This window comes from Nycticebus coucang, chromosome 18 (genome assembly GCF_027406575.1).
Source record: "Nycticebus coucang isolate mNycCou1 chromosome 18, mNycCou1.pri, whole genome shotgun sequence".
NCBI classification, from domain to species: domain Eukaryota; kingdom Metazoa; phylum Chordata; class Mammalia; order Primates; family Lorisidae; genus Nycticebus; species Nycticebus coucang.
This window is the reverse complement of record NC_069797.1, coordinates 57987332-58013006: the sequence shown is the minus strand read 5'-3', so window position 1 is coordinate 58013006 and position 25675 is coordinate 57987332. Positions and strand designations below refer to the sequence as shown.

Sequence of the window (25675 nt, the reverse complement as noted above, 5' to 3'; positions counted from 1 at the left end):
ACATTAAATTTTCTAGTAGCTACATTAAAAGAAATAAAAAGAAATGGGTACAATTAATTTTAGTAATATATTTTATTTAACCCAATGTATCAAAATAGTGTCATTTCAACACTGAGATAGTTTACATTCTTCTGTTTCTTTTTTCTTTTTAATTATGTCTTCAAATCTAGTTTGTATTTTATACTGCCAGTATATCTCGGTTTAAAGCAGCCACACTTTGCATTCTCAGGAGCCATGTCTGGCTAGTGAGTACCGTACTAGACTGTGAAGTAGGAGTGCCATTCTAACAGTTCATATTTTTGCTTTATTGAGCCTTTTCAGCAGTGGAATTTAAGTCCTTGGTATTTGGGGAGAGGGAAAAATATGTTAGATCTGTGCTATAAGTATGAAATATGCACTGGATTTAGAAAACTTAGTACAAAGAAGAGTGGAAACTATCTCATTAATTTTTGTATGATTACATGTTGAATTGATAACATTTTGGATATATTGGGTTAAATAAAATATATTGTCAAAATTAATTTTGCCCCTTTTTACTTTTTACAAATGTGGCTACTAGAAGATTTAAAATTGGATATGTGGGCTCGGCGCCTGTAGCTCAGCAGCTAGGGCACGCCACATACACCCGAGTTGGCGGGTTCAAACCCAGCCTGGGCCTGCCAAACAGCAATGACAACTACAACCAAAAAATAGCCGGGTGTTGTGACGAGTGCCTGTGGTCCCAGCTGCTTGGGAGGCTGAGGCAAGAGAATCGCTTAAGCCCAAGAGTTTGAGGTTGCTGTGAGCTGTGATGCCACGGCACTCTACCGAGGTCAACATAGTAAGATTATCTTAAAAAATAAAATAAAATAGGATATGTGGCTTGTAATCTATTTCTACTGGACACTGATGCTGTGGATTATTAATTGGTCAATGTGAGGGCTGCTGAGGGATACTGCCTGTGTTTTCCTGAATGTGCACTTGAGAGCTTGACCAACTGATGCCGTCTTCGCAGTAGCAAGGGGTCGTTCTGTGTCTGTTCTCCCCAAAGAGGGAGGAAGAACTGCAGGAAAACCTGATCCCGAACCCTGATCAGCCATCATTGTTGCTGCTTTGAGGACAGGAGACCCGTGGTTTTTGTCACCAGTTGGCTCACTCATTTTTATGAGAGCATTAATATGTGATTAGGTACTTCTTCGTACCTTCTCTGAGAAATAAGTCAAGAACTCTCGGTGAGAGTGTTTATGTGTATTCAGTCTTTCATTAAATGTTCTCACTGTCCCATAGAACTGTCTCAGTATACCTAGGTCTGTACATACATTACTCAATCTTTAGTGCTTGCTCATAGTTATTTTTAGAAATTCTTTTTTATATGTCTACATACTTTTTTTTTGGAGACAGAGTCTTACTTTGTCACCCTGGGTAGAGTGTTATGGCATCCCTAGCTCACAGCAAACTCCAACTCTTGGGCTCAACCAATCCTCTGGCCTCAGCCTCCCAAGTAGCTGGGACTATAGGTGCCTGCCACATTGCCTAGCTATTTTTAGAGATGGGGGTCTGGCTTTTGCCTGAGCTGCTCTTGAACTTCTAAGCTCAAGCCATCCGCCGCGTCAGCCTCCCGAGTAGCTGGGATAACAAGAATAAGCCAACATTCCTAGCTTGAGCTGGGTGCTTTAGGAATAGTATATCAGTAGCCCCAAAGGATGGGAATTAGGATCTACATTTTATAGATGAAGAAATATAGAAATCTGGAAGTTAATTTTTCAACTTTCCATATTTCTGATAGATCATGGATTCTAGAACTTGGTATCATATTTACTTGTCATCTCAGTTTAAAATAAACCGTGATGTTCCTTCCAGAGGTAGAGATTGTGAATATGTACGTCATATCCCAACCTGGGAGAAGCATGTAGGCATCCTTCCCAGAGCATCTTTATTCCCAATTATAGATCTGGCAGCCGTGTTGGGTAGAGGGGCTATTTCTAGTTTGTCTACTCCTCCTGGGGCATGTGGTGACCATATGAACACTTTGGTTTACAGTTGGGACCCCTGATTCCAGCAGGATGGCCCAATGGAATCAGCTACAGCAGCTGGACACACGGTACCTGGAGCAGCTTCACCAGCTGTACAGTGACAGCTTCCCCATGGAGCTACGGCAGTTTCTGGCACCTTGGATTGAGAGTCAAGATTGGTAAATCCTTCTTGGGAAATTCCCCAAACTGTGTGCCCAATCCCAGCATTCATTTTGTTTTGAGTCAAGAGATCTGTCCTAACTTCACACTTTGCAAACTATTTCATCGAAAAATTCACGGGTTCAGGTGATGGGAAAAGAAGTGACCAGGAGATAAAGAGAAGCTCCTTTGGTCTTGAAAGCATTTTCTGTCTTAGAAGGACATGTGAGTAACTGTCTTTTGGCACATTGAAACAGCCTCCTTGGTGGTAGATGTTGTGAAGGTCGATTTGAATCTCATTTATTTGAGGAGGTCTTCTGTGTATTCTGATACTCTGGTGGTGTAGAAATAGTTTTTATATGAGTTTTTTATTCTTCAGTTAGATAGAAGTTTGGATCTATACTCGTGATAAGGGAAATAGACTTCATTCGTAGAGGAGATAATTGCACAGAAGTCCAGCAATTATTTCCTTCACATTAATGCATTCAGATTCACCTACTAATTTTGGTTTAATTCAGGGAAATGTTAATATGACCTAATTTTTCTAGTGTGCATATACTGTTTTGGTGAAGGGCCACAAAAGTGATTCAGAGATGCTGGAGATAGCCCGGGGCAGCTTGGGATTGTTTATTTATGCTAATGATCTGACCAGTTACTGAGAGGTGACTGAGAATTTAAAGCAAAACAGCAATTATCTGTCTACCTTGCTCAAGTATTTTATAAATGTAGACAATGAAAGTGGCTAATCATATTTGGAATAATTGTTAACAATTATTGATACCATTTACTGGTGCTGAGCAAGAGAATCTAAATGATGATCAGATTTGTCTTATTTTTTTCCCTCAACAGTGTGTGTGTGTGTGTGTGTGTGTGTGTGTGTGTGTGTGTATAGGCGCCAGAATTATTCTTTATTGCTATTCTTTTCCTAGGGCATATGCCGCCAGCAAAGAATCACATGCCACTTTGGTGTTTCATAATCTATTGGGTGAGATTGACCAGCAATATAGCCGGTTCCTGCAAGAGTCGAATGTTCTCTATCAGCACAATCTGCGAAGAATCAAGCAATTCCTTCAGGTGTGATAAGAAGCTCAGTAGGAGAAACTGGGCCTGCAAAGTAGGGTGTTAGCTTTCTTTCCTGGGAACATTTTTTTTTTTTTTTTCTCTATTTGCTAGGTAATCAGAACCTATCTTGTATTTTCAAAGGAGAAGTAATTAGTCCTTTCTCAAATTTCTGTAAACTTACCCTGGAACACCATAACCTAAGATTCACTTCTCTTGTCACAATAGAAGTAATGGTGATTGTTTTGTTGATTTATCATATTATGTTAGCATGTTAATAACATAATAGTAACTGGTCCCCTCTTAGGAAGATGTCTCCCACTGGCCTTAATGGAATACTCCTTTACTAAATCAGGCACCTCTCTGTAACCTGAAGGTGATACACAGTCCAAACACTAAGAGTGATGTGCCTTCTTTCCCAGAAGTAGCATAGCTCATCTTAATTCATCACCTTTCTTCTTCTCTCCCCTTTATGCTCCATCCTTCACTGATTTCACTTAGGCTTCAAGGCCTTTTGTTCTGTTGTTGCATGTAATAATAAATGTAATGCTTTCCTCAGTTGACGAAATTAGTTTTAAGTTAGCAAAGTTCGTTCACATCTCCCTAATCTGCTGCTGATTCTCACTCTCTTTCTTTCCTACTTACAGAGCAGGTATCTTGAGAAGCCAATGGAGATTGCCCGCATCGTGGCCCGGTGCCTGTGGGAAGAGAACCGCCTCCTCCAGACTGCAGCCACTGCAGCCCAGGTGAGACCTGAGAAGGAACAAAGCACCGTGTGGGGGGGAGATTGAAAACCAAACAACTTTATAATGCAATGAAATAGAAATGTACTTAAAAAAGAAGGAGAAAATAGATCAGTAGTCATAAAAATATATTGAAAAAGACTTACTAATTTATACCTCCTGTTCCACCCAAAAAAGCCAATAGGCCCAATGGTTTAAAACTTTTGTTCCAAAAAACATTCATATTACAGGTTGTTATGATATTATTCAAACTCTTCCACAGTATAGAAAAACAAGAGATGTTTCCAGCTTATTTTGTGAGGCTGATATAATCCTCATATTAAAATCTGCAAACACGGGGTGGTGCCTGTGGCTCAGTCGGTAAGGCGCCGGCCCCATATACCGAGGGTGGCGGGTTCAAACCCAGCCCCGGCCAAACTGCAACCAAAAAATAGCCGGGCATTGTGGTGGGCGCCTGTAGTCCCAGCTACTCAGGAGGCTGAGGCAAGAGAATCGCCTTAAGCCCAGGAGTTGGAGGTTGCTGTGAGCTGTGTGAGGCCACAGCACTCTACCGAGGGCCATAAAGTGAGACTCTGTCTCTACAAAAAAAAAAAAAAAAAAAAAAATTTGCAAACACAGTGTAAGTAAGGAAAGTGATTAGAATGTTTGCATTCTTGTGGTTAATATTCTAGGACTGCAAGGATGGTTTAACATTATAAATACTTTTCTTTTTTTGGAGAGAGGGTCTCACTCTGTTGCCTGGGCTAGAGTGCAGCAGCTCACTTCATAGCTCATTGCAACCTCAAACTCCTAGGCTCAAGTGGTGCTCCTGCTTCAGCCTCCCGAGTAGCTGGTATTATAAGTTTGCACTACCATACTTGGCTATTTTTTTATTTTTTGTAGCGACAAGATCTCACTGTTTTGCTCAGGGTGGTCTCAAACTCCTGGCCTCAAGTGACCCTCCTGCCTCAGCCTCCCAAAGTACTGGGATTACAAGTGTGAGGCACTGTGTCTGGCCTTGTCATGTTCTTAAGTGTCTGATATGAGTAAAAGTACTAGGAGCTAGAAAGAAGAAAGGATGTAATCCCCGCTAACTGGGGGCTGTCAGGCTAATTGGGATTATAAACATTCAAAGTGAGAAAACACAGGAGGATGTGTGTCATATTGTCTAAGGAAGTTGAATAAGATTTCACAGGAAAGCGAACATTTGGACTGTATTTGAAGGTGAGCAAGTTCAGGTATGCTTGGGCAGTAGTGCGTGCCAGGGTGCGCAGGCAGCATGTGGGGAGGTAACATTGGAAACAGGCTGGATGTGGGGAAGAGTGGGTAGTTCAGGGTGACTGAGGCTCAGGGAGGGAAAGATTAAGTTGTTATCAAGTTGTGAAATGTCTTTGCGGGGCTGGGCTGTTTATATGTAGAAGCAGTGGGAGCCAATAAAGATTTTACAAAGGTATTAGAGGTGGGTTTCTGTGGGTCATAATTAATCACTTCTGTTTCCCCCTTTTAAGTACAGTACCAGTTGAGAAGTAGACATGGGAGTGGAATATAGATCAAAACATGAGCTGTGTTGTTGGTAAGACTAGACTGGAAAGCATGGCTTGAGCAGGTAATTGAGCAGGGGCTTTCCAGTGCCTGTCCCCTGAGTTAGATCTCAGGGTGGAGAGATTGAGTCTGTACGGTAGCATCTCCCCAGACTCCACCTGAAGTTTTTGGAACTATAGACTAAAACTCCTCGAATGCAGAGGGATAGGCCTCTACAACTGCTTCTAGAAACAGGCCCTCACTTCTGCCTCAGATGTGCCTCAAGCAGGCGAGAGTGAGAGGAGGGAGACAACTTAAGTGTTGGGCTCTTGGGAGATCTGTCTTTTCATCTCCCCTCTCAGATGAGTCACTCCCACTATGGGGAGATTACGTAAGGGTAGGAGTTGCCTTTCCAAAACTTGTAAGAATTTTATATTCTGTGGGCTTTGTTAGGGACAGTGGGAAAGAGAGAGAATGGTTCCCTCTAAAAATGGCATGTTCAGATCTATGCTGGAGATGTCTAAAGCAGTGTAGAGAACAGATTAGAAGTGAGAGATTAGAGGAAAGGGATCAGCATTTGGGGCCTGAACGTGAGCCACTGGTAGGGGAGATAGATTTGAGAATACAGAGCCAAGAGGAGTGGTGACTCACTGGGAAAGCAAGGAAGAAATCAAAGAGACCTGAGGATTTCTAGCTAGGAAAATTGGATGGATAATGTCTTTCCCTGGCTCTCAATTCTGCTCCATTGTAGCAAGCAATGGAGCAGAACTGAGAGTCACAACCATATTATCTTTACCACTGTAGCTTTTACATGATCTTTGGTGTCAGTAGAGGTCTCATTACTTTTCTTTTTTTTCTTTTTTTTTTTTTTTTTTGGCAGTTTTGGCCAAGGCTGGGTTTGAACCCACCATCTCTGGCATATGGGGACAGCGCCCTACTCCTTTGAGCCACAGGAGCTGCCCCTCATTACTTTTCTTAGGCAGAGTGTCTTATATTTTATTATTATTATTTTTTTGAGACAGAGTCCTATTATGTCACCCTTGATAGCGTGCCTTGGTGTCACAGCTCACAGCAACCTCAAACTCTTGGGCTTAAAGTGATTCTCTTGCCTTAGCCTCCCAAGTAGCTGGGACTACAGGCACCCGCCACAATGCCTGGCTATTTTTTGTTGGAGTTGTCGTTGTTTTAGCTGGCCCGGGCTGGGTTCAAACCCGCCAACTTCCGTGTATGTGGCTGGCACTGTAACCACTGTGCTACAGTTAGAGATGATCTGAGAAAATGTTTATAATTTTGTTTTGGTTTCCAACCAGAGCATCATGAAGTGAGTTGGCAGGGCTTTTGTCAGCAATAGAGTATGTGCAGAAAACCCACATCAGCAATGGAGTATGTGCTACAGGCCAGAGTGTGTTAGTTTTAAAATTCATGTGCTATTTCACCTTTTCAAAGTTACCAGCCTTTTTTCTCCTTCAAGATAGTATCTTTTGATATGAAATTTTATCCTTGGGGCAAGATTCTTTTTTTTTTTTTTTAAATTCTTTCTTTTTTTCTTTGAGGCAGAGTCTCATTCTTTTATCCAGACTAGAGTGTAGTGATGTGATCATAGCTCACTGCAACCTGGAACTTCTGGGCTCAAGCGATCCTCCTACCTCAGCCTCCTGAAGAGCTAGGTCTATAGGCCCATGTCATAACATCCGGCTATTTTTGTTTTGTTTTGGTAGAGACAGGGTCTCACCGTGTTGCCCAGGCTGGTCTCTAACTCCTGATCTCAAGCCATCCTCCCACTTTGGGCCTCACAAAGTACTGGGCTTATAATCATGAGCCCAGCCTCTGAAATTTTTGAAGGCAGGGATCATGTCTTAGTATAACATGTGGTTTCCTAGTGCGGTACACAGAGTGGGTTTACAGGATGACCTGTGGGAAATGAGCCTGTGACACAGGTGAAACTGTGAGGGCCACCCTGGGGCCATAGCACCACTGCCTCTTTCCCTTCCTCCCATGGTGGCTGCAGACTCTCAAGCCAAACAGGACGGGTAGGTAGGGTGCAATGGAGACTGGACAGTGGTATTTTTCTCCCCATATTTCATGTGTTCACATGTGTGTTGACTCCTTTTTTGGCAGCAAGGGGGCCAGGCCAACCACCCCACAGCTGCCGTGGTGACAGAGAAGCAGCAGATGTTGGAGCAGCACCTCCAGGATGTCCGGAAGAGAGTGCAGGTAGAGCAAGTCCTGGGCAAAGAGCCTTTTGTTGGGGACATTGTATGTGGTTCCTTTTTTGAGGTCTTGGCTTTATTTTAACTCTCAGAAACTTTCTTTTCCCTCTTCCCAAGGAAATCTTTTTTTACTTCTGCTTTTGTTTGTTTTAAACAGGATCTAGAACAGAAAATGAAAGTAGTAGAGAATCTCCAGGATGACTTTGATTTCAACTATAAAACCCTCAAGAGTCAAGGAGGCAAGTGAATATTAGAGACGTTAGAATCTCCTATAGAAAGTGAGTTTGTGTTAATGAGTTTAAGGACTTCTTTGTCTTGATTCGGTGTTTAGCCTTTATGGTGGTGGGAGGGTGCAAGGGAGTTACTGGTGCCTAAAGGAGCCTTATTATTAAGGATAGGAGTATTCCCTCAGGTCAAGGAGTTTCTTCTTCCTCCTCAGACATGCAAGATCTGAATGGAAACAACCAGTCTGTGACCAGGCAGAAGATGCAGCAGCTGGAACAGATGCTGACCGCACTGGACCAGATGCGGAGAGTAAGGACCGTCGCTCCCCTCCCCGCTCCGTCTTGCTCATTCGCAGGATCTCAGCATCTCATGGCAGAACTTGGTTTCTAGGAAGTTCCTTCTCTGGAACTGACTAAAGAATGGGGTTAGAGGGCGGTGCCTGTGGCTGAAAGGGGTAGGGTGCCGGCCCCATATGCTGGAGGTGGCGGGTTCAAACCCAGCCCTGGCCAAAAAAAAAAAGAATGTGGTTAGAGATGATCTGAGAAAATGTTTTCTGATTTTGTTTTGGTTTCCAACCAGAGTATTGTGAGTGAGTTGGCGGGGCTTTTGTCAGCCATGGAGTATGTGCAGAAAACCCTCACGGACGAAGAGCTGGCTGACTGGAAGAGGCGGCAGCAGATTGCTTGCATTGGAGGCCCTCCCAACATCTGCCTAGATCGTCTAGAAAACTGGTAAAGGAGGAGAGAGAAGTTTTTTCTTCCTTCTAGAAAGCTCTGTTGAATTATGATCCTAACTAGAGGCCCACAGAGTTAGTGCTACATTTCTAGGTGGGAACTCTTACATATCCAAATTTAGTCCAAGAGTTAAAGTTTTTAATTTATTTGGACAAATTTATTTTTATAGAAATGTATTTATATTACTATATATTTTTTTAAGTTTTTGACCTTTATTTCTCTATATTACTATATTTTATTTTATTATTATTTTTTTTTTTGTAGAGACAGCGTCTCACTGTACCACCCTCGGGTAGAGTGCTGTGGCGTCACACGGCTCACAGCAACCTCTAACTCTTGGGCTTACGCGATTCTCTTGCCTCAGCCTCCCGAGCAGCTGGGACTACAGGCGCCCGCCACAAAGCCTGGCTATTTTTCTGTTGCAGTTTGGCCGGGGCTGGGTCCGAACCCGCCACCCTCGGCATATGGGGCCGGCGCCCTACTCACTGAGCCACAGGCGCCGCCCATATATTTTAAATATGTTTTACTTAATGACTTAAGGCTTTTGGCTAACTGTGTTTTAGCACATGGACTAAATTATTTTAGCACATGGACTAAATAAGTATTTTTATAATCAAAAACAACTTTATAAGGGAAAAAGTTTCGAGTACAAAAATTAATGAAGAAGGATCTTTTAAAATCTAATTATCAGAGGTACCACTAGTTAAAATTTTGGTGATGTATCACTGAACAGCTGTCATGATATGAGTATAAAGATAGAAATCTACAAGTTTACTTACATTTGTGGTATGTATGCTCTTTATATACTCTTTTTTTTTTACTTTCATTCAGCAAGAAAAAAAAAGTTCTGTTTTTTTTTTGAGGCAGGTTTTTGTTTTGTTGCCCACAATAGAGTGCAGTGGCATCACTGTAGCCTACTACAACCTCAAACTTCTAGGCTCAAGGAATCCTCCTGCCTCAGCCTCCCAGTTAGCTAGGACTACTAGTACATGTTATACCATGCCTGGCTAATTTTTTAATTTTTCCTTTTTTTTTTTTTTTTTAAGAGATGAGGTCTTACTGTGTTGGCCAGGTTGGTCTTGAACTTGCCTCAAATGATCCTGCCACCTCAGCCTCTCAAAGGGCTAAGACAGGCGTCCTCAAACTGCGGCCCGCGGGCCACATAAAGCGGTGTGAATTGTATTTGTTCCCGTTTTGTTTTTTACTTCAAAATAAGATATTTGCAGTTTGCATAGGAATTTGTTCATAGTTTTTTTTTTTAAACTATAGTCCGGCCCTCCAGCCGTCTGAGGGACAGTGAATTGGCCCCCTGTTTAAAAAGTTTGAGGACGCCTGGGCTAAGATCAGAGGCATGAGCCATTGCCCCGGCCTATCCAGCAAATCCTTATTGCACACCCTTCATGTGCAAGGCCTCCTAGAGAGCATGTTACACCGGCTTAACAAGTTAGGAGAAACTTGACATAAGGGGGGAACCCAGATACATGGAGCGTGAAACAGGAAATTAGGACAACTCTACATAAGAATGTCTGTTCAGGCAAGTGTTAATTTACTAAAGGCAGTTTTAAGTGCTTCCTGATCAGGAAACCCAGAAGCTTAAGTTCTGGGAATGGGAGGCTAGAAGTGCCAGAAGGAAGTCTGGGACCTCAGAAATTCCTACAACTGTTCTCCTCCCACTTTCTTTCACTTTCTGTCTTTGAGATCTTTAATAAACTAGTGGTAGACCATCAAAGAGAGACACTAACATTTTCTGTTCTTGGAGACAGACATAATCAGCTTTGTCTCTCTTTCTGTCTACTTTTCCTATATGATCAATATTGGAATGTCATGTCCTTTCATCTACTGATGTTGATGTTGAAAGGGCTCCTGGGGATTGGGCAGTTCGATCCCTTCTCTTCATGCAAGAGGGAAGCTAAGTCACACTCTGGCAAAGGGACCTGCCAAGTTTGCAGACAGTGAGTGGCAGAGCTGGCTCAAACCCATGTCTTTTGGGGCTGTCTATGCTCCTATTTTTTCCCTCAGCCTTCACATTTTTAGACAAGTTGGGATGAGGCAAGTAAGTGCCAAATTCCGTAACACATGTGCTCCCTATCTAGGCTCTAATTCTTGTCACTTTCCAGTAACCCATTAACACTCCCCGTGGTATAAATTTTAATTAACACTTGTTTTTCTATGCCCAACCCCCTCTTGGAAGCTTGAAATTTTAGGAAGAGACTATTTTAAAAAGGCAAAATAAATTATTCTTAATGCCACTGAACTTGACACTTAAGAAGGTGAAAATGGTAAAATTTTTGCTCTTTATTTTACCGCAATAAACAAAAATTCCCCTTTCTTATTTCAGGAGACTTCTTAGCGGTATTTATGGCGTCTCCTTTCCTTTCTTCCACTCCACCTGTGTGCAGTCACTTAGGTAACTGGTAACTTTGTTCATTTATTGGCAGGATAACCTCATTAGCAGAATCTCAACTTCAGACCCGCCAACAAATTAAGAAACTGGAGGAGCTGCAGCAGAAAGTTTCCTACAAAGGAGACCCCATCATACAGCACCGGCCAATGCTGGAGGAGAGAATCGTGGAGCTGTTTAGAAACTTGATGAAAAGGTAATTCAGAGTCCTCGTCCCTTTCCCTCATCTGCCTCCCTCCCCCGTAAAAAGAAAATCCCGTCCTGAAGTGGGAGGCAGCTGACTTCAGAGGAGGGGCGAAGGCTGCTGGGGCAGTAGCACGTGGTCGGTTCTTCTTTCCCCTTCAGTGCCTTCGTGGTGGAGCGGCAGCCCTGCATGCCCATGCATCCCGACCGGCCGTTGGTCATCAAGACCGGTGTCCAGTTTACTACTAAAGTCAGGTGGGCTGTGGCACTGCCACTGTTTGGTAGATACTTCATTGAGGGACACTCGGTAGAGCAAGAGCACGGTTGGTGGCCAGGGTTCTACCCAAGTGTCACAGGCACTACTGTTGCAGGTATAGAATTTTCTGGCATAATATTGACTTGCTCTTTGATCCTAATGTAAAAAAAAAAAAAAAAAGAACAGTAATCTTTCCGAGGCCACCTGGGCCTATTTCTATGATTCCAGGCCTGGAGTCTTAGACTGTAGCTTTTCCATCTGCTCTAGGGGCAAAATAATATGTGGTTATTTTCTGATCTTTGAGCCTGCTTTTCCCAGGGCAGGTGGGTGGTGGGACTGCAGGGTGAAGTGTTACTTTTACACTCCCCTCAGAACAGGTGTGCTGGGGGTTTGCCCTTCTGCTGTGAAATTTCCCTCTTCAGAAACTTAGCATGGGGTTGGGTTTCAGGTTTAATAGAAAAGTTGTCTGGTACAGAGCATGTGTTCCTGTAATATTTTTCATTAAATGGCTCTTACTACCCTTTCACAAAAGGATTTTAGGCTTTTCTTTTTTTCAGTGCCTTTTGGCCTGAAGTAGTTATGTTCAACTCAATGTCAAAGATGGCGTTGGCGGGAGGAGGAATTTAGGGTTTATTCACCTCTTAAAAATAAAGAATTATGACTTTTATATGTCTTTAGCTAGGGATTATGGGGGGAGCCTGCTGACTTTTTTTAACTGGAATTTTTTTTTTTAATAGGTTGCTGGTCAAATTCCCTGAGTTGAATTATCAGCTTAAAATTAAAGTATGCATTGACAAGTAAGTACTCCTAACCTTTGCTCTTTTTTTTTTCAAATGAGAAACAAAGAAATGATAACTTTGCCAGGCATCATTTGAACTTAGAGACTTAATCTCCATTTAGTGAACAAAAATTTTCAGAAAACTTGCAGTACGTTGTCATTTACATACCTGAACAAAACCACAAAGTTGCTGGTACAGATATGAGTCGTGACTGCTGTTGTGACCACCAGTCCCTCTTTTTCTTTAGTTTTTTAATTGTACATGTAATTTATGCATATTACATATAGAACTGAGATATAGTAGTGTGGTACTTAGTGACCAAGATGCATTCTGAGAAATGCATTGCGTATACAGTACATACACGAACTTTAATGGTATAGCCAACCACACCCTCGGCTACAGGGATACCCTGCTGCTCCTAGGCCCCACCCTTGTACAACATGTTACAGTACTGAATGCTGTAGGCAACAGTAACACAAATCACTAGGTGTGGGTGACAGGAATTAATCTTATGGGGCCACTGTCATTTTATTTTCTTTATTAATCTGAGGAGAGGAAAAAGCAATATTATTTGTTTGTTGGGACAGGGTCTTGTTCCATGGCCTGGGCTAGAATACAATGGAGCTATCACAGCTTGCTGCAACCTCAAACTCCTGTACTCAAGCAATCCTCCTGCATCAGCCTTCCGAATAGCTGGAACTACAAACACATGCCACCATGCCCTGCTAATTTATTTTTATTTTTTTATAGAGACAGGGTTTTGTTATGTTGCTCAGGCTGGGCTTGAACTCCTGCCCTTAAGCTATCCTCACACCATGGCCTCTGAAAGTGCTAGGATTATAGGCATGGGCCACAGTGCCAGGCCTGGGACCACCATCAATATGCAGTTTGCCCCTGACCTAAATGCTGCTATGCGTCATGTGACTGTATATGACAAGAATGGATTCTTTTTTTTAATCGTTTCATACTTTATCACATAATGGAATACTTTTAAAATTTGACAATACAGTTCAGACCTTAAAAGGCATATACCCTTTGAGGAGATTAAAAAAGACAAAATGTATACTTATTTTTAGGTAATATAATTATTGGGAAATTTCATTAGAATGAACTAGAAAATAATTTTTTTTCTTTTTGAGACAGTCTCATTATGTTACCCTTGGTAGAGGGTAAGTCTCATTTTCTTTTTCTTTTCTTTTCTTTTTTTTTTGAGACAGAGTCTCACTATGTCGCCCACAACTCACAGCAACCTCAAACTCTTGGGCTTAAGTAATTCTCTTTCCTAAGCCTCCCGAGTAGCTGGGACCACAAGTGCATGCCACAACGCCTGGCTGTTTTTTTGATGCAGTTTGGCCGGGGCTGGGTTTGGTATATGGGGCCAGCGCCCTACTCACTGAGCAGAGGCACAGCCCAAGAGAGGGATATTTTTTAAAGTCAGGAGAAAAACTTCCTGATAATAAGGACTGTCAGGTTCTAGAATGTGATACACAGAAAGATGTCTTCTGAATGATTTAAAAACTGGTCAGTTTTTATCTGTAAATTTATATGGAATGTACTATTTAATAAATAGTATTGCTGGCTTGGTGCCTATAGCTCAGTGGTTAGGGTGCCAGCCACATACACCAGGGCTGTCTGGTTTGAACCCAGCCCGGGCCTGCTACAAAAAAAAAAATGACAACTACAATTAAAAAAAAAAAATAGCTGGGCCTTGTGGTGGGCACCTGTAGTCCCAGCTACTTGGGAGGCTGAGGCAAGAGAATCGCTTAAGCCCAAGAGTTTGAGGTTGCTGTGAGCTGTGATGCTATGGCACTCTACCAAGGGTGATACTTAGACTTTTTCTCAAAAAAAAAAAAAATATATAATATATATATAAATAGTAGTGCCAGGTGCTATAGTTCGGACATGTGATCCCAACTACTCAGGAGGCTGAGGCAGAAGAATGACTTTAGGCAAGGAGTTCAAGGCTGTGGTGAGTTATGATCCTTCTACTGTACTCCATCCTGAGTAACACAGCAGGATCCTGTCTCTAAAAATGAATAAGTAAATATATAATAAATAAAAATTACTAGGGCAGCGCCTGTGGCTCAAGGAGTAGGGTGCCAGCCCAATATACCAGAGGTGGTGGGTTCAAACCCAGCCCTGGCCAAAAAAAACTGCAAAAAAAAAAATAAAATAAAAATTACTGTGTTTAATGATAATAATAGCCATTACTGTAAAAGCATAGGTGAATGAATATATTGCAGTAGAGAAGGACTTTTTTCCCTTTTTTCCATTTGCAAAAAAGGGAAAAGACAGGTGGCGCCCATAGCTCAGTGGGTAGAGCATCGGCCACATACACTGAGCCTGACGGGTTTAAACCCAGCCCAGGCCAGCTAAACAACAGTGACAACTGCAACAAAAAAATAGTCAGGCATTGTGGCAGGTGCCTGTAGTTCTAGCTAGTAGGGAGGCTGAGGCAAGAGAATTGCTTAAGCCCAAGAGTTTAAGGTTGCTATGAGCTGTGATGCCATGGTACTCTACTGAGGGTGGCATAGTAAGACTCTTGTCTCAAAAGGGAAAAGACTGAGAAATGTGACCATATAAAAACTATATATTCAAAAACGTAGAGTTAAGAGGCAAACACACCAGGAAGAGTCTTTCCAGCTCTATCAATGGGGGTTTTCTTGGTTAGAGGTATCAGCAAACCTTTGCAGAAAACCAAGGTGACTTAAATAATAAGGAAATTTGAAACTCGGTACAGAAATTGCAGGGTTTGGGCAAGGTCCTAAGGATGATGAGATCAATGACTCACTGATGTCCTTAAGGACTCAGGATTTCCTGTCTTTCTTCTCTGCTGTCATAAGTATCACTTGCACTCTACAGGTCCCTTCCAGGTTGCTACATAGTTGCTTGTAGCAGTTAAGGTTACCTGCTTCCTTGTATGTGTTCATCTGAAGCTGTGGAATATAAGTGGAGCCAGGGTGCAATTCCCTGCACCTCAGGGAATTGAGATTTGATTGAGACAGTGTAGGTCATGTTCTCACGACTGGACCATTGCTGTGGCAAGCTCTGTTTTGATGAACTTAGTGATCAGAATTCCCCTGCAGGTGCACAAGGATAATCAAGCAGGATCAAGGTTCTGTTAGGAAAGGGGAAAGTAAGTGTTGGGGAGACAGCCAACTATGCCTACTACTTAAACCCATGTATAGCATTCTATGTTGCATGTATACAGTGTAATGGAACCGTTTAAAGAAATTCCCAGGAACTCAGGAGTTTTTCCATGAGAGTAAATAACAGGTAGTCAAAGTAGGCTTTTTGAAGAAACTTGGGACCAGTTTTACTAACAATGGTCTGTGTTCTTAACAGAGACTCTGGGGATGTTGCAGCTCTCAGAGGGTAAGTTCAGCCTGGAGGCTTTCTTTTATCCTGTTTAATCTAACTTTATTGTCTGGCTACTGCGTCACGTACACAGTTGATTTTCTTCCTGTGATCCAGATCCCGGAAATTTAACATTCTGGGCACAAACACCAAAGTGATGAACATGGAGGAGTCCAACAACGGCAGCCTCTCGGCAGAGTTCAAGCACTTGGTATGTGGGAAGAGCCCAGATTCCCCTTCATGATGGGCACCTGGCAGGGGGTGAGGGTAGGGGAGACCCTCATCGTGATGGATGGCTTTGTCTTTTCTTCCAGACCCTGAGGGAGCAACGATGTGGGAATGGGGGTCGAGCCAACTGTGACGTAAGTTGGGCATGAAAGCCAACTGGGGGGAAAGAGAGAGAAAGAGCCTTTTTATTGCCTAGAATTGGAATCATCAACCTGCTATTTCAGCCTGTAGTCACTCAGAGAGCCAAAGTGACAACGATCAGAAGGTACATGTGCCTTAGAGACCTCTGCCAGGGAGCATTGCCTTGATCCTCTAGGAGTCAGCTTCCCCTAAGAAGCAGAAAGTCCCTTGCTGAGCAGACAGCCACACCCAGTTGGTAGAAAAGGCACTTTCCACCTTCTAGGGATTTTCCAAATTCCCCTTCCAACTTCTGCCAGTTGACAATCTTCGGCTCCAGTTTTAGTGACCTGTTTTTTTCACTGAGGTGGGATAGAAAGTAGAAAAGCAAAAAAATCTAAGTTAACCATTAAAACAAACAAAAGCCCATCTTGTTTCTTATGCTCCTTCTTTACTTTCTGCCTTCTAGCAATTCAAATTATTCTTAGTATCAAGAATAAACTTTAATAGATATATGTGACCAAAAACTAGTTTCCAGTCATTTAAAAAGGTTATGACATCTTGTTCTTTTTCTGATGTTTGACCCCTGAGTTATCCATCTATAAAATGCAGCAGTCCTTTTATTTTTTTATGTATTTATTTGTTTATTTATATTTTGGAGACAGTCTTTCTATCACCCTTGGTAGAGCACTGTGGCATCATTGCTCACAGCAACAGGTGCCCGCCACAACGCCCGGCTATGTTTAGAGTTGAGGTCTTGCTCTGGTTCAGACTGGTCTCGAACCTGTGAGCTCAGGCAATCCACCCGCCTTGGCCTCCCACAGTGCTAGGATTACAGGCGTGAGCACAGCAGTCCTTTTAAAAAAAAAAGTTGAATTTATAATACTTGACAGTAGAGAGTGAAGCAGTCTATATGCAAAATGTACATGACATATTTGTTTAGAAAAAGCAATATGTAAAATTTTGAGTAATATATTTGTTTAAAAAACACAGGACACTGTTTTATGTGTATACATACATGTATTAACAAATTCTGGAGGAATATACACCAAACGGTGCTTATGTATTCCTGCTGTTAGTATCTGAAGTACTCCATACTTTCCCTGTAGTATTTACCTTTTAAACTGAATGTATTACTTTTATAATCAGAAAAAGTATTTTAAAAATGAATTAGAATTCCATTTCTGAGAATTCATTGGTACCTATTATTCAAAATAAGTTTTCTATACTGCTGATGTGAATAGAAATTGTTAAAGTCACTTTGTTTTTTCTTTTTTCTTTTCTTCTTCTTTTTTTTTCCTTTGAGGCAGAGTCCCATTTTATCACCCTGGGTAGAGTGCAGTGGTATCATCATAGCTTATACCAATCTCAAACTCTTGGGCTCAAGTGATCCTCTTGCTCAGCATTCCAAGTAACTGGAACTACAGCCGCCCACCCACAACACCCAGCTAGTTTTTCTATTTTTAGTAGAGATGGGGTCGGGGTCTTGCTCTTGCTCAGGCTGGTCTTGAACTCCTGAGCTCAAGCAGTCCACCTGCCTCAGCCTCCCTGAGTACAAGGATTACAGGTGTTCGCCACTGCACCTTTGGACAACAATTTGGCATTATAAAAATGAACACACCCTATAAGCCAGCAGGGCCATTCCCAGGATTTTTTTTTTTTTTGAGACAGAGTCTCAAGCTGTCACCCTCAGTAGAGTACTGTACCATCACAGCTCACAGCAACCTCAAACTCCTAGGCTTAAGTGATTCTCTTGCCTCAGCCTCCCGAGTAGCTGGGACTACAGGCACCTGCAACAATGCCCGGCTATTTTTTGTTGCAGTTGCCACTGCTGGTTTAGCTGGCTGGGGCCGGGTTCGAACCCGTCACCCTCGGTACATGGGGCTGGCACCCTACTAACTAAGCACAGGCACCACCCCACCATTCCCAGGATTTTACAGTAGAGAAATCTTAGGACATTTCTGTCAGGACACAGATACAAAATGTCACAGCAGCCTGATTGTAAGCTCAGATTATATCCCAAATAAAGACCTATGAACACTAGACTGGCTAAATGGTTTGTGGTATAGTCATACAAGGGAATACTATGCGGCTGTGAAAAATACACTGCAGATGCACACAACCATGTGAATCCATTTCATATAGCGTGAAAAGTGAATCACAAGAGAATACCTGTGTATAAGGTTCACAAACATCCCAAACTAAACAATGCTTATGTTGTTTAGAGTAATAAATGTGATAAGCTAGGAAATGATAAACCCAAAAGCTAAAATTGCAGTTACTTTTTTTTGGGAGCGGGGACAGGGTCTCACTCACTAAGTTGCCCAGCCTGGTCTTGAACTCGAGTTCCAGGCCTGTGCTACCATGCCCGGCCAAAATAGCATTTTCTTCTAAGGGAGGAGGGAAAGCCACCAGGAAACGTCAGCCAGCAGTAATGGTTTTCTCTTTAAACTAGGTAGTGGTAAATAAATAAGTAAATAAATAAATAAACTAGGCGGTGGTTTCACAGGTGTTCATTGTTATTTTGTGCCTTACACACTTTATAGTAACCTATTGGATCTGTTGGTAATATTATCCCACATACTGAGTAAAAAATGAGGTTGAGGATCATAGTGTTGAAAAGAGCACATGCTCTGTGGTGTGGCCCTGGCTGTTTGTCTGTGGCCACCTGGTGGCTTCCCCTTCTTGGTGTCATGAAGCTGTGGCATGTAGCTCTCCTCAGCTGTGGCTGTTACCACCGAATGCCATCTCTGAGGAGGAGTGTCCTTCTCATTCTTGTAGGCCTCCCTAATTGTGACCGAGGAGCTGCACCTGATCACCTTTGAGACTGAGGTGTATCACCAAGGCCTCAAGATCGACCTAGAGGTGAGTTCTGCAGCAGAATCAGCGTGGCGCTGTGTATAGGGTGACTCAGGACAGAACTTCCGGTGAGATTTTTATTAAAGAAGGTGGAATGATTACTAAGTACTGTGTTTATTTTGCTTTTTTTTTTGGAAATGGAGTCATTTTGTCACCCTTGGTAGAGTGCTGTGGCATCATAGCTCACAGTAAACTCAGACTCTTGGGCTCAAGTAGATTCTCTTGCCTCAGCCTCCCAAGTACCTGGAACAACAGGCACCCACCATAACACCTGGCTATTTTTAGAGACGGAGTCTTGCTCTAACTCAGACTGGTCTTGAATTTGTGAACTCAGGCAATCTAAACCCCTCAGCCTCCTAGAGTTCTAGGCATGAGAACAGGCATGAGCCACCATGCTGGGCCTATTTTGCTTATTTTTCTCCAGAAAAATCTTTGGTATCCTATCTGAGAATAAAGTCTTGCCGGAGTGCTTAAGATATACATATACTCAGCTTCCAGCAAACTTGAGATGAAAATCTATATTTAGAAATTGATTAGAATGACTTTATAAAGTTTGGGCAAAAGAGTCTTGGCAGCAGATCATGGTATTTGTACCTTCTCTTTTCCCAACTTTTCTTGAATTTCAAATCAAGATATACCTGGAAAAGCAGGAATACTAGTCTTTGATTTCTGAGACTTCATTGTTTCATGGAAAGATACAGCTTCAATTTTTGGAGAATGCCTTCCAGCCTTAGAAATAGGGAGTCTGTGAACTGTGGGACAAGCTATGAGCAAGTTAGACTTTACAAGTGACTGGTTGTGAGCCCTGTGGCTGGTCTAGCCTTCTCTCCACTCTGGAAGTTGAGCTGACTCTGTCACACTCTTCGCCTAGAGTTGGTAGCTGGTGTGCATGGTGGCTTGTCCTTTTATTCCGAGCACTGGGAGACATGGGTAAATAGACTTTTGAACCTGAGAGAGCCCCTCTGCCTCCCTGACTCATTCTCCACTCACTCCACAGACCCACTCTTTGCCAGTTGTGGTGATCTCCAACATCTGTCAGATGCCAAATGCCTGGGCATCGATCCTGTGGTATAACATGCTGACCAACAACCCCAAGGTTAGTGCCCCATCCTCTTGTGACTTCTTGGTACCTAGTGCAGGTCATCAGCACCATCTCCCATCTGAATGAGCACATGCATTATTTTCCACAGAATGTGAACTTTTTCACCAAGCCCCCAATTGGAACGTGGGATCAAGTGGCTGAGGTGCTAAGCTGGCAGTTCTCCTCCACGACGAAGCGCGGGCTGAGCATCGAGCAGTTGACTACGCTGGCAGAGAAACTCCTGGGTCTGCCTTTTATCCCCCTCTCTCCTGCCCTCCTCAGAAAAGGGATCTGGCCTGTTGGGCTATTCATCCGGGCCAAGTTTACTGAGCATCCGCCTTGGGCAAAGTGCCACATTGGAGACTCAGGGCACAGAGGCAGTTTGCATCCTGGTGGTCTTTATATGGGGTGGGAGGCCGATTTCTTTTCACACTAGACACACTTCTGTTTAACCTCAGAAAATCTTTTAAGAAGTTGGAGCTAAAGACTTGACATTTCCTGTCCTTTTCTTCAAAAATCTATAGGCTAGCTTTTTATTTGTTTTATTTAATTAATTAATTTTTTTGAGACAGAGTCTTGCTCTGTCACTCTGGGTAGAGTGCCTTGGCGTCATCATGGCTCATGGCGACCTCAAACTCTTGGGCTCAGGTGATCCTCTTGCCTCAGTCTTCCAAGTAGCTAGGACTACAGGCAGGCACCCATCACAAGGCCTGACTAGATTTTTATTTTTTCTATTTTTAATAGAGATGGAGTCTTGCTCTTGCTCAGGCTGGTCTCGAACTCCTGAGCTCAAGGGATCCACCTGCCTTGGCCTGATCCAGACTCTTAAGATTACAGGCTCTAGTTTTTAATTTTTCACTCTGGAGTAAAAAAATTTAGTAGACTATTTTATGTTCCACCTGGACTATAATTAGCTTTGTCCTAATAAAGCAGCTGTCACTAAACACGGCCTTTTAACACTGGCTGTCAGTGGGGGGCAGAGGGACTTGATACATCGTCCACTGCCTCCACTGGCGTGTGACAGGATTGGGGTACAGGGGTCTATTTGTGCACAGTGCACACGACACAAATACATGCGAGCCAGTGGTTTCATGGCCTATTGTGTGTGTGTCCAATTTTAGGAAATAACATCTTGATTCAAAGCTGAAGATTTGCTACTTTATGTTTTTCTTTTCTTTCAGGACCTGGTGTGAACTATTCAGGGTGTCAGATCACGTGGGCTAAATTTTGCAAAGTAAGAAATCTTGTTGAATCCTGTAGTCACCTCTTGGGAGTGAGAGTGCAGCCTGCAAGGTTGTCGTGGAGGGCTGTGGGCTGAAATCCCTGAACTCTTGGTCCAGTGGTCAGTAGGACCTGCGGGAAGGGAGATGGGCCTGAGGATTTAGGCTATGCACTGTGTCCCCAGGAAGGGATGGGCTATGCTGGTGGTAGCCTTGACTTTCTTGTTATTCTTTTCTCTAGGAAAACATGGCTGGCAAGGGCTTCTCCTTCTGGGTCTGGCTGGACAATATCATTGACCTTGTGAAAAAGTACATTCTGGCCCTTTGGAATGAAGGGTAGGTGGAAACTCCTTTTTCTGGCTGAGAGTGCAGAGGTGTAACCAAGTCACCTCTTTCAGCAAGCCGGCGGCAGGGGATACCCTGTTTGCCCAAACAGTGTTGTTCCTCCTCTTTGGTTCCAGGTACATAATGGGCTTCATCAGTAAGGAGCGGGAGCGGGCCATCCTGAGCACCAAGCCCCCAGGAACCTTCTTGCTAAGATTCAGTGAAAGCAGCAAAGAAGGAGGAGTCACCTTCACTTGGGTGGAAAAGGACATCAGCGGTAAGCTTAGCTCCTCAACCCCCCCTGGTGGCTGGTGCTGCAGACTCAGGCTGCTACTAGTTACAGCCACTTACTGCCCCCTAGTGGACAGAGATGACCTCGGGCTCGCCTGCCTCAGACTTGAAGATGACTTCTTTGCTCTAAATTCTTGCAGCTGAAGGATTGGTTTGCCAGTTTGTTTAGCTTGCTCCCATGGCATATATTTGTCTAGAAATTTGCAATTTAGATTTCATTCTTCATCTCCTTTCTTACTTAACCCTGTTAATATGTCTTATGCAAGTCATCATTTATATTCAAGGTTATTCGAGTGACCCAATTGGGGTAGCTTCTTCTAAAGTAGAAACCAACCTGGACATTTCAACAGTGCCGGGCCACTGGCCAGGATGTTCAGGGTCTCAAGTGCCAGGCTGATGTAAGTCTTTCCCTGTTGAGGAAAGATAAAGGCCGTTTTCTCTGAGATTACCCAGCTGTCCTTCCTTCCTGGATTCTGTGACAGGTAAGACCCAGATCCAGTCAGTGGAACCATATACCAAGCAGCAGCTTAACAACATGTCATTTGCTGAAATCATCATGGGCTATAAGATCATGGATGCCACCAACATCCTCGTGTCTCCTCTGGTCTATCTCTACCCTGACATCCCTAAGGAAGAAGCTTTCGGGAAGTATTGTCGGCCTGAGAGCCAGGAGCATCCCGAAGCAGACCCAGGTAGTTGTTGATTTTCCATGTTTCTGGCATTTAATTTTTGGGAAAAGTTGGAAATTGCAGGATCCTCGGAGGATAGACTGAATAGCCTGTGAAATCCTTATTCCTCCTAATAGGAAGGAACTTTGTAGTGAGTACTTTTGGGAAGACTGATGGGATTTGAGAGAATCAGTCACTAGTCCCCAACCCACAGGCAGTGCACGAGTTTAAAGGGGGAAGTAATACATTCCCCCCCAAAATATGCTAGGACACTGGGAAGAGAAAGTAAGGACAGGGCTCATTAACAACGGGATGCCCACCTCACACAGTGCTTATGTTAAGGGGCTGAAGAAAGGCTTTCTGGAGCAAAGGATTGTTAGTAGCATTGGAGCACAATTCGCACCAGACTTGGGAAGCATTGTGTTTGAAGGGAAAGACAGTGACTAGCTGCAGGGTATGGAGTTGGTATTTAGAACGTACAGCTATTGAAAATTAAAAAAAAAAAAATTTTTTTTTTTTTGAGACAAAGTCTCACTCAGTCATCTAGGCTAGAATGCAGTGGCACAATCATAGCTTGCAGCTGCCTTGAATTTCAAGGGATCCTCCTGCCTCAGCCCCTGGAGTAACTGGGACACACACACCACCATGTCCAGCTAAGTTTTTAATTTTTTGCAAAGATAGAATTTCACGATGTTGTCCCGGCTAGTCTCAAATGCCTGGTCTCAAGCAATCATCCTGCCTTGGCCTCCCGGTATGCATGAGCCACCAAGCCCAGCAAGATAGTTCTTAATGTGTGAGAGGATATGTATTTATATGTTATGTGTAAATTATTTTATGTTAAACCTATAGTCTCTGGGCTTTCTTTAGTGTGGAGGGGACAGCCCTTTGATCTGTTTCCACCTGCTGCTTTGACTCTCGATTCTCTATCCAGACCCTGGTGATGAATGTCTGATTTGACATTCTTTGTGTTTTATTTTATTATTCTTTTGGGTTTCTTTGAGGCAGAGTCTAGCTTTTGTTGCACAGGCTAGAGCTCAATGGTGTTATCATAGCTCACAGCAACCTCACACTCCTGGGCTCAAGCAATCTTCCTGCCTCAGCCTCCCTGGTAGCTAGGACTGCAGGCATGAGTTATCACTCCCAGTTAATTTTTTCTGTTTTTGGCAGAGATGGGGTCTCGTTCTTGTTTAGGCTGCGCTCAAGCGATCCTCCCACCTCAGCTTCCCAGAGTGCTAGGATTATAGGCGTGAGCCACTGCGCCAGGGTGCAGTTCTTTGTTTTTATTTAATTTTTCTAAATCATAGAGCCAGCGGCGGGCTTTTTAAAGTGATCCATTGGGATTGGCTTCTCTGCCCCAGTTCCTGTATTTAAAAAATGTTTTTGTCCAAATAGTACACACATACACAAACCCACCAACTAGTTTTTCCTCAGTATGCCTTCCAAAGAATTTCTTGGGGTGGGGAAGAGTGAGACTCAGAAGAGGAAACTTGAGCTACTTGACATTGACTCTCCTTTCTCCTTTGTTCTAGCACTGAGTTTTGTTCATGCTCTAGGAGAGCCTAATTCTCACTTCCTGTCTGCTGCTTATCTCTCCTTCCACGTGTGCTTCTGTTGGGAGATCTCTTTATCAGCCCCTGCCACTCTACTCTTTGTTCCTTCTCAGGGGATGTTTAGGTCCAAGGGCTGGTCGTTTAGACTGATTTTGCTTTCAAGATACCACCTCCCAGTCTAAGGCTGCATCTTCCCTTACCATTGCCATTTCCATGGGTTGCGGGCAAGGTCCTTTCCTGCCTGGAAACATCAGTGCTTCCCCAGGGACAAGGCGCTAATCACTAGAAAGGAGCTAATTGCTTGAGTGCTTTGCCTGCCTCCTGGAGAGATGAGTTAGGGAGCAGCCACTGAGGGCTGGGTGTGAGCCTGGCCACGGGTGTGGGCGGGTCCCTGTGCTAACATGGGAATCTTCAAAGACAGGAGATTGCAACTCTTTTCCTCTTATTTCCAACTCAAAAGAGTACTATGGTCTGAGAGTCTCAGAGATAGATCACCTCTCCTCCATACTTCTCCATTGAAAGCCCACATAGTATTTCCTTATGGCTTGAGGGAGAGATTCTGAGCCACTTACAAATTATTTTTTTATTTTTATTTATTTATTTATTTTTTGAGGCAAAGTCTCATTCTATCGCCCTGGGTAGAGTGTTGTGGGATCCTAGCTCACAGCAACCTCAAACTCTTGGGCTCAATCTTCTTGCCTCAGCCTCCTGAGTGGCTGGGACTACAGTACCCACCACAACGCCTGGCTGGTTTTTCTGTTTTTGGTAGAGGTGGGTTCTCACTCTTGCTCAGGCTGATCTCGAACTCCTGAGCTCAAGCAGTCCACCTGCCTTGGCCTTTAAGAGTGCTAGGATTATAGGTGTGAGGCACCTCGCCTGGCCTCCTTGTTTGGAGACAGTCTCACTCTGTCGCTCTGGGTGGAGTGCTATGGCATCATAGCTCACAGCAACCTCAAACTCTCTTGGGCTCACGTGATTCTCTCACCTGAGCCTCTCGAGTAACTGGGACTAGAGGCTCCTGTCACAACTGGCTAATTAGCCACACCTGGCTAATTTTTCTATTATTTTGTAGAGACAGGGTCTTACTCTTATTCAGGATGGTCTTGAACTCTTGATCTCAGGCCCCATCTCTGCCTCCCAGAGTGCTAGGATTACAGGTGTGAGCCAGTGCACCTGGCCTGCCACTTACAAATTGAAGTACATTTACAACCTTGTAAGAAGCCACACATGTAGCCGGGTGTTGTGGCGGGTGCCTGTTGTCCCAGCTACTTGAGAGGCTGAGGCAAGAGAATTGCTTAAGCCCAAGAGTTGGAGGTTGCTGTAAGCTGTGACACCATGGCATTCTACCCAGAACGACAGCTTGAGACTCCGTCTCAAAAAAAAAAAAAAAAAAAAAAAAAAGAAACCACACATAAATCAGCTGTTGGTCTCAGTTCTCCTCTGTCTCTACTGTTCCCTCTCAGGCTGAAGCTGTTTTTCTCAGCTATCTCTATCACTGGAGCATTAAACCCTTTTCTGTCTAGGGTATCAGGTCCCTTCAAGTCTGGGCCAAAATGGTTGGATTTACAGAACACTAGAACCTTGCTTGCCTCAGTAGGCCCTTTGGATTTTGCACCGAATCAGTCTCTTTCCTGGCCAGAAATAACCGCAGGACAGCAGTCCAAGAGTTGCTTCACAAAGCTTCCTCTCAGGTCTTTGTGCTTTCAGGCCCCGTAGTTTCTAAGCCCCATACTTGAGAAC

The 25675-nt window shown here is 43.4% G+C and overlaps 1 protein-coding gene across 4 annotated transcripts in view; it reads left to right on the top strand.

Annotated features, from left to right (window-relative positions):
• The window catches only part of STAT3 (signal transducer and activator of transcription 3), a 64524-nt gene that overhangs the window by 35049 nt on the left and 3800 nt on the right, over positions 1 to 25675 (top strand). For 2 of the 4 annotated variants that reach the window (XM_053567633.1, XM_053567635.1), the window contains exons 2-21: positions 2020 to 2170; positions 3080 to 3224; positions 3857 to 3955; positions 7571 to 7666; positions 7820 to 7901; positions 8102 to 8196; positions 8467 to 8618; positions 11060 to 11218; positions 11368 to 11460; positions 12199 to 12258; positions 15586 to 15615; positions 15715 to 15808; positions 15912 to 15959; positions 18724 to 18807; positions 19799 to 19897; positions 19992 to 20127; positions 21064 to 21116; positions 21344 to 21438; positions 21564 to 21703; positions 22200 to 22412. In XM_053567633.1, the coding sequence (XP_053423608.1) occupies positions 2043 to 2170; positions 3080 to 3224; positions 3857 to 3955; positions 7571 to 7666; positions 7820 to 7901; positions 8102 to 8196; positions 8467 to 8618; positions 11060 to 11218; positions 11368 to 11460; positions 12199 to 12258; positions 15586 to 15615; positions 15715 to 15808; positions 15912 to 15959; positions 18724 to 18807; positions 19799 to 19897; positions 19992 to 20127; positions 21064 to 21116; positions 21344 to 21438; positions 21564 to 21703; positions 22200 to 22412 (2101 nt within the window). In that variant the 5' untranslated portion in view covers positions 2020 to 2042. The remainder of the gene's footprint in view (positions 1 to 2019; positions 2171 to 3079; positions 3225 to 3856; positions 3956 to 7570; positions 7667 to 7819; positions 7902 to 8101; positions 8197 to 8466; positions 8619 to 11059; positions 11219 to 11367; positions 11461 to 12198; positions 12259 to 15585; positions 15616 to 15714; positions 15809 to 15911; positions 15960 to 18723; positions 18808 to 19798; positions 19898 to 19991; positions 20128 to 21063; positions 21117 to 21343; positions 21439 to 21563; positions 21704 to 22199; positions 22413 to 25675) is intronic. The other 2 variants (XM_053567637.1, XM_053567634.1) reach the window with 1 other exon arrangement.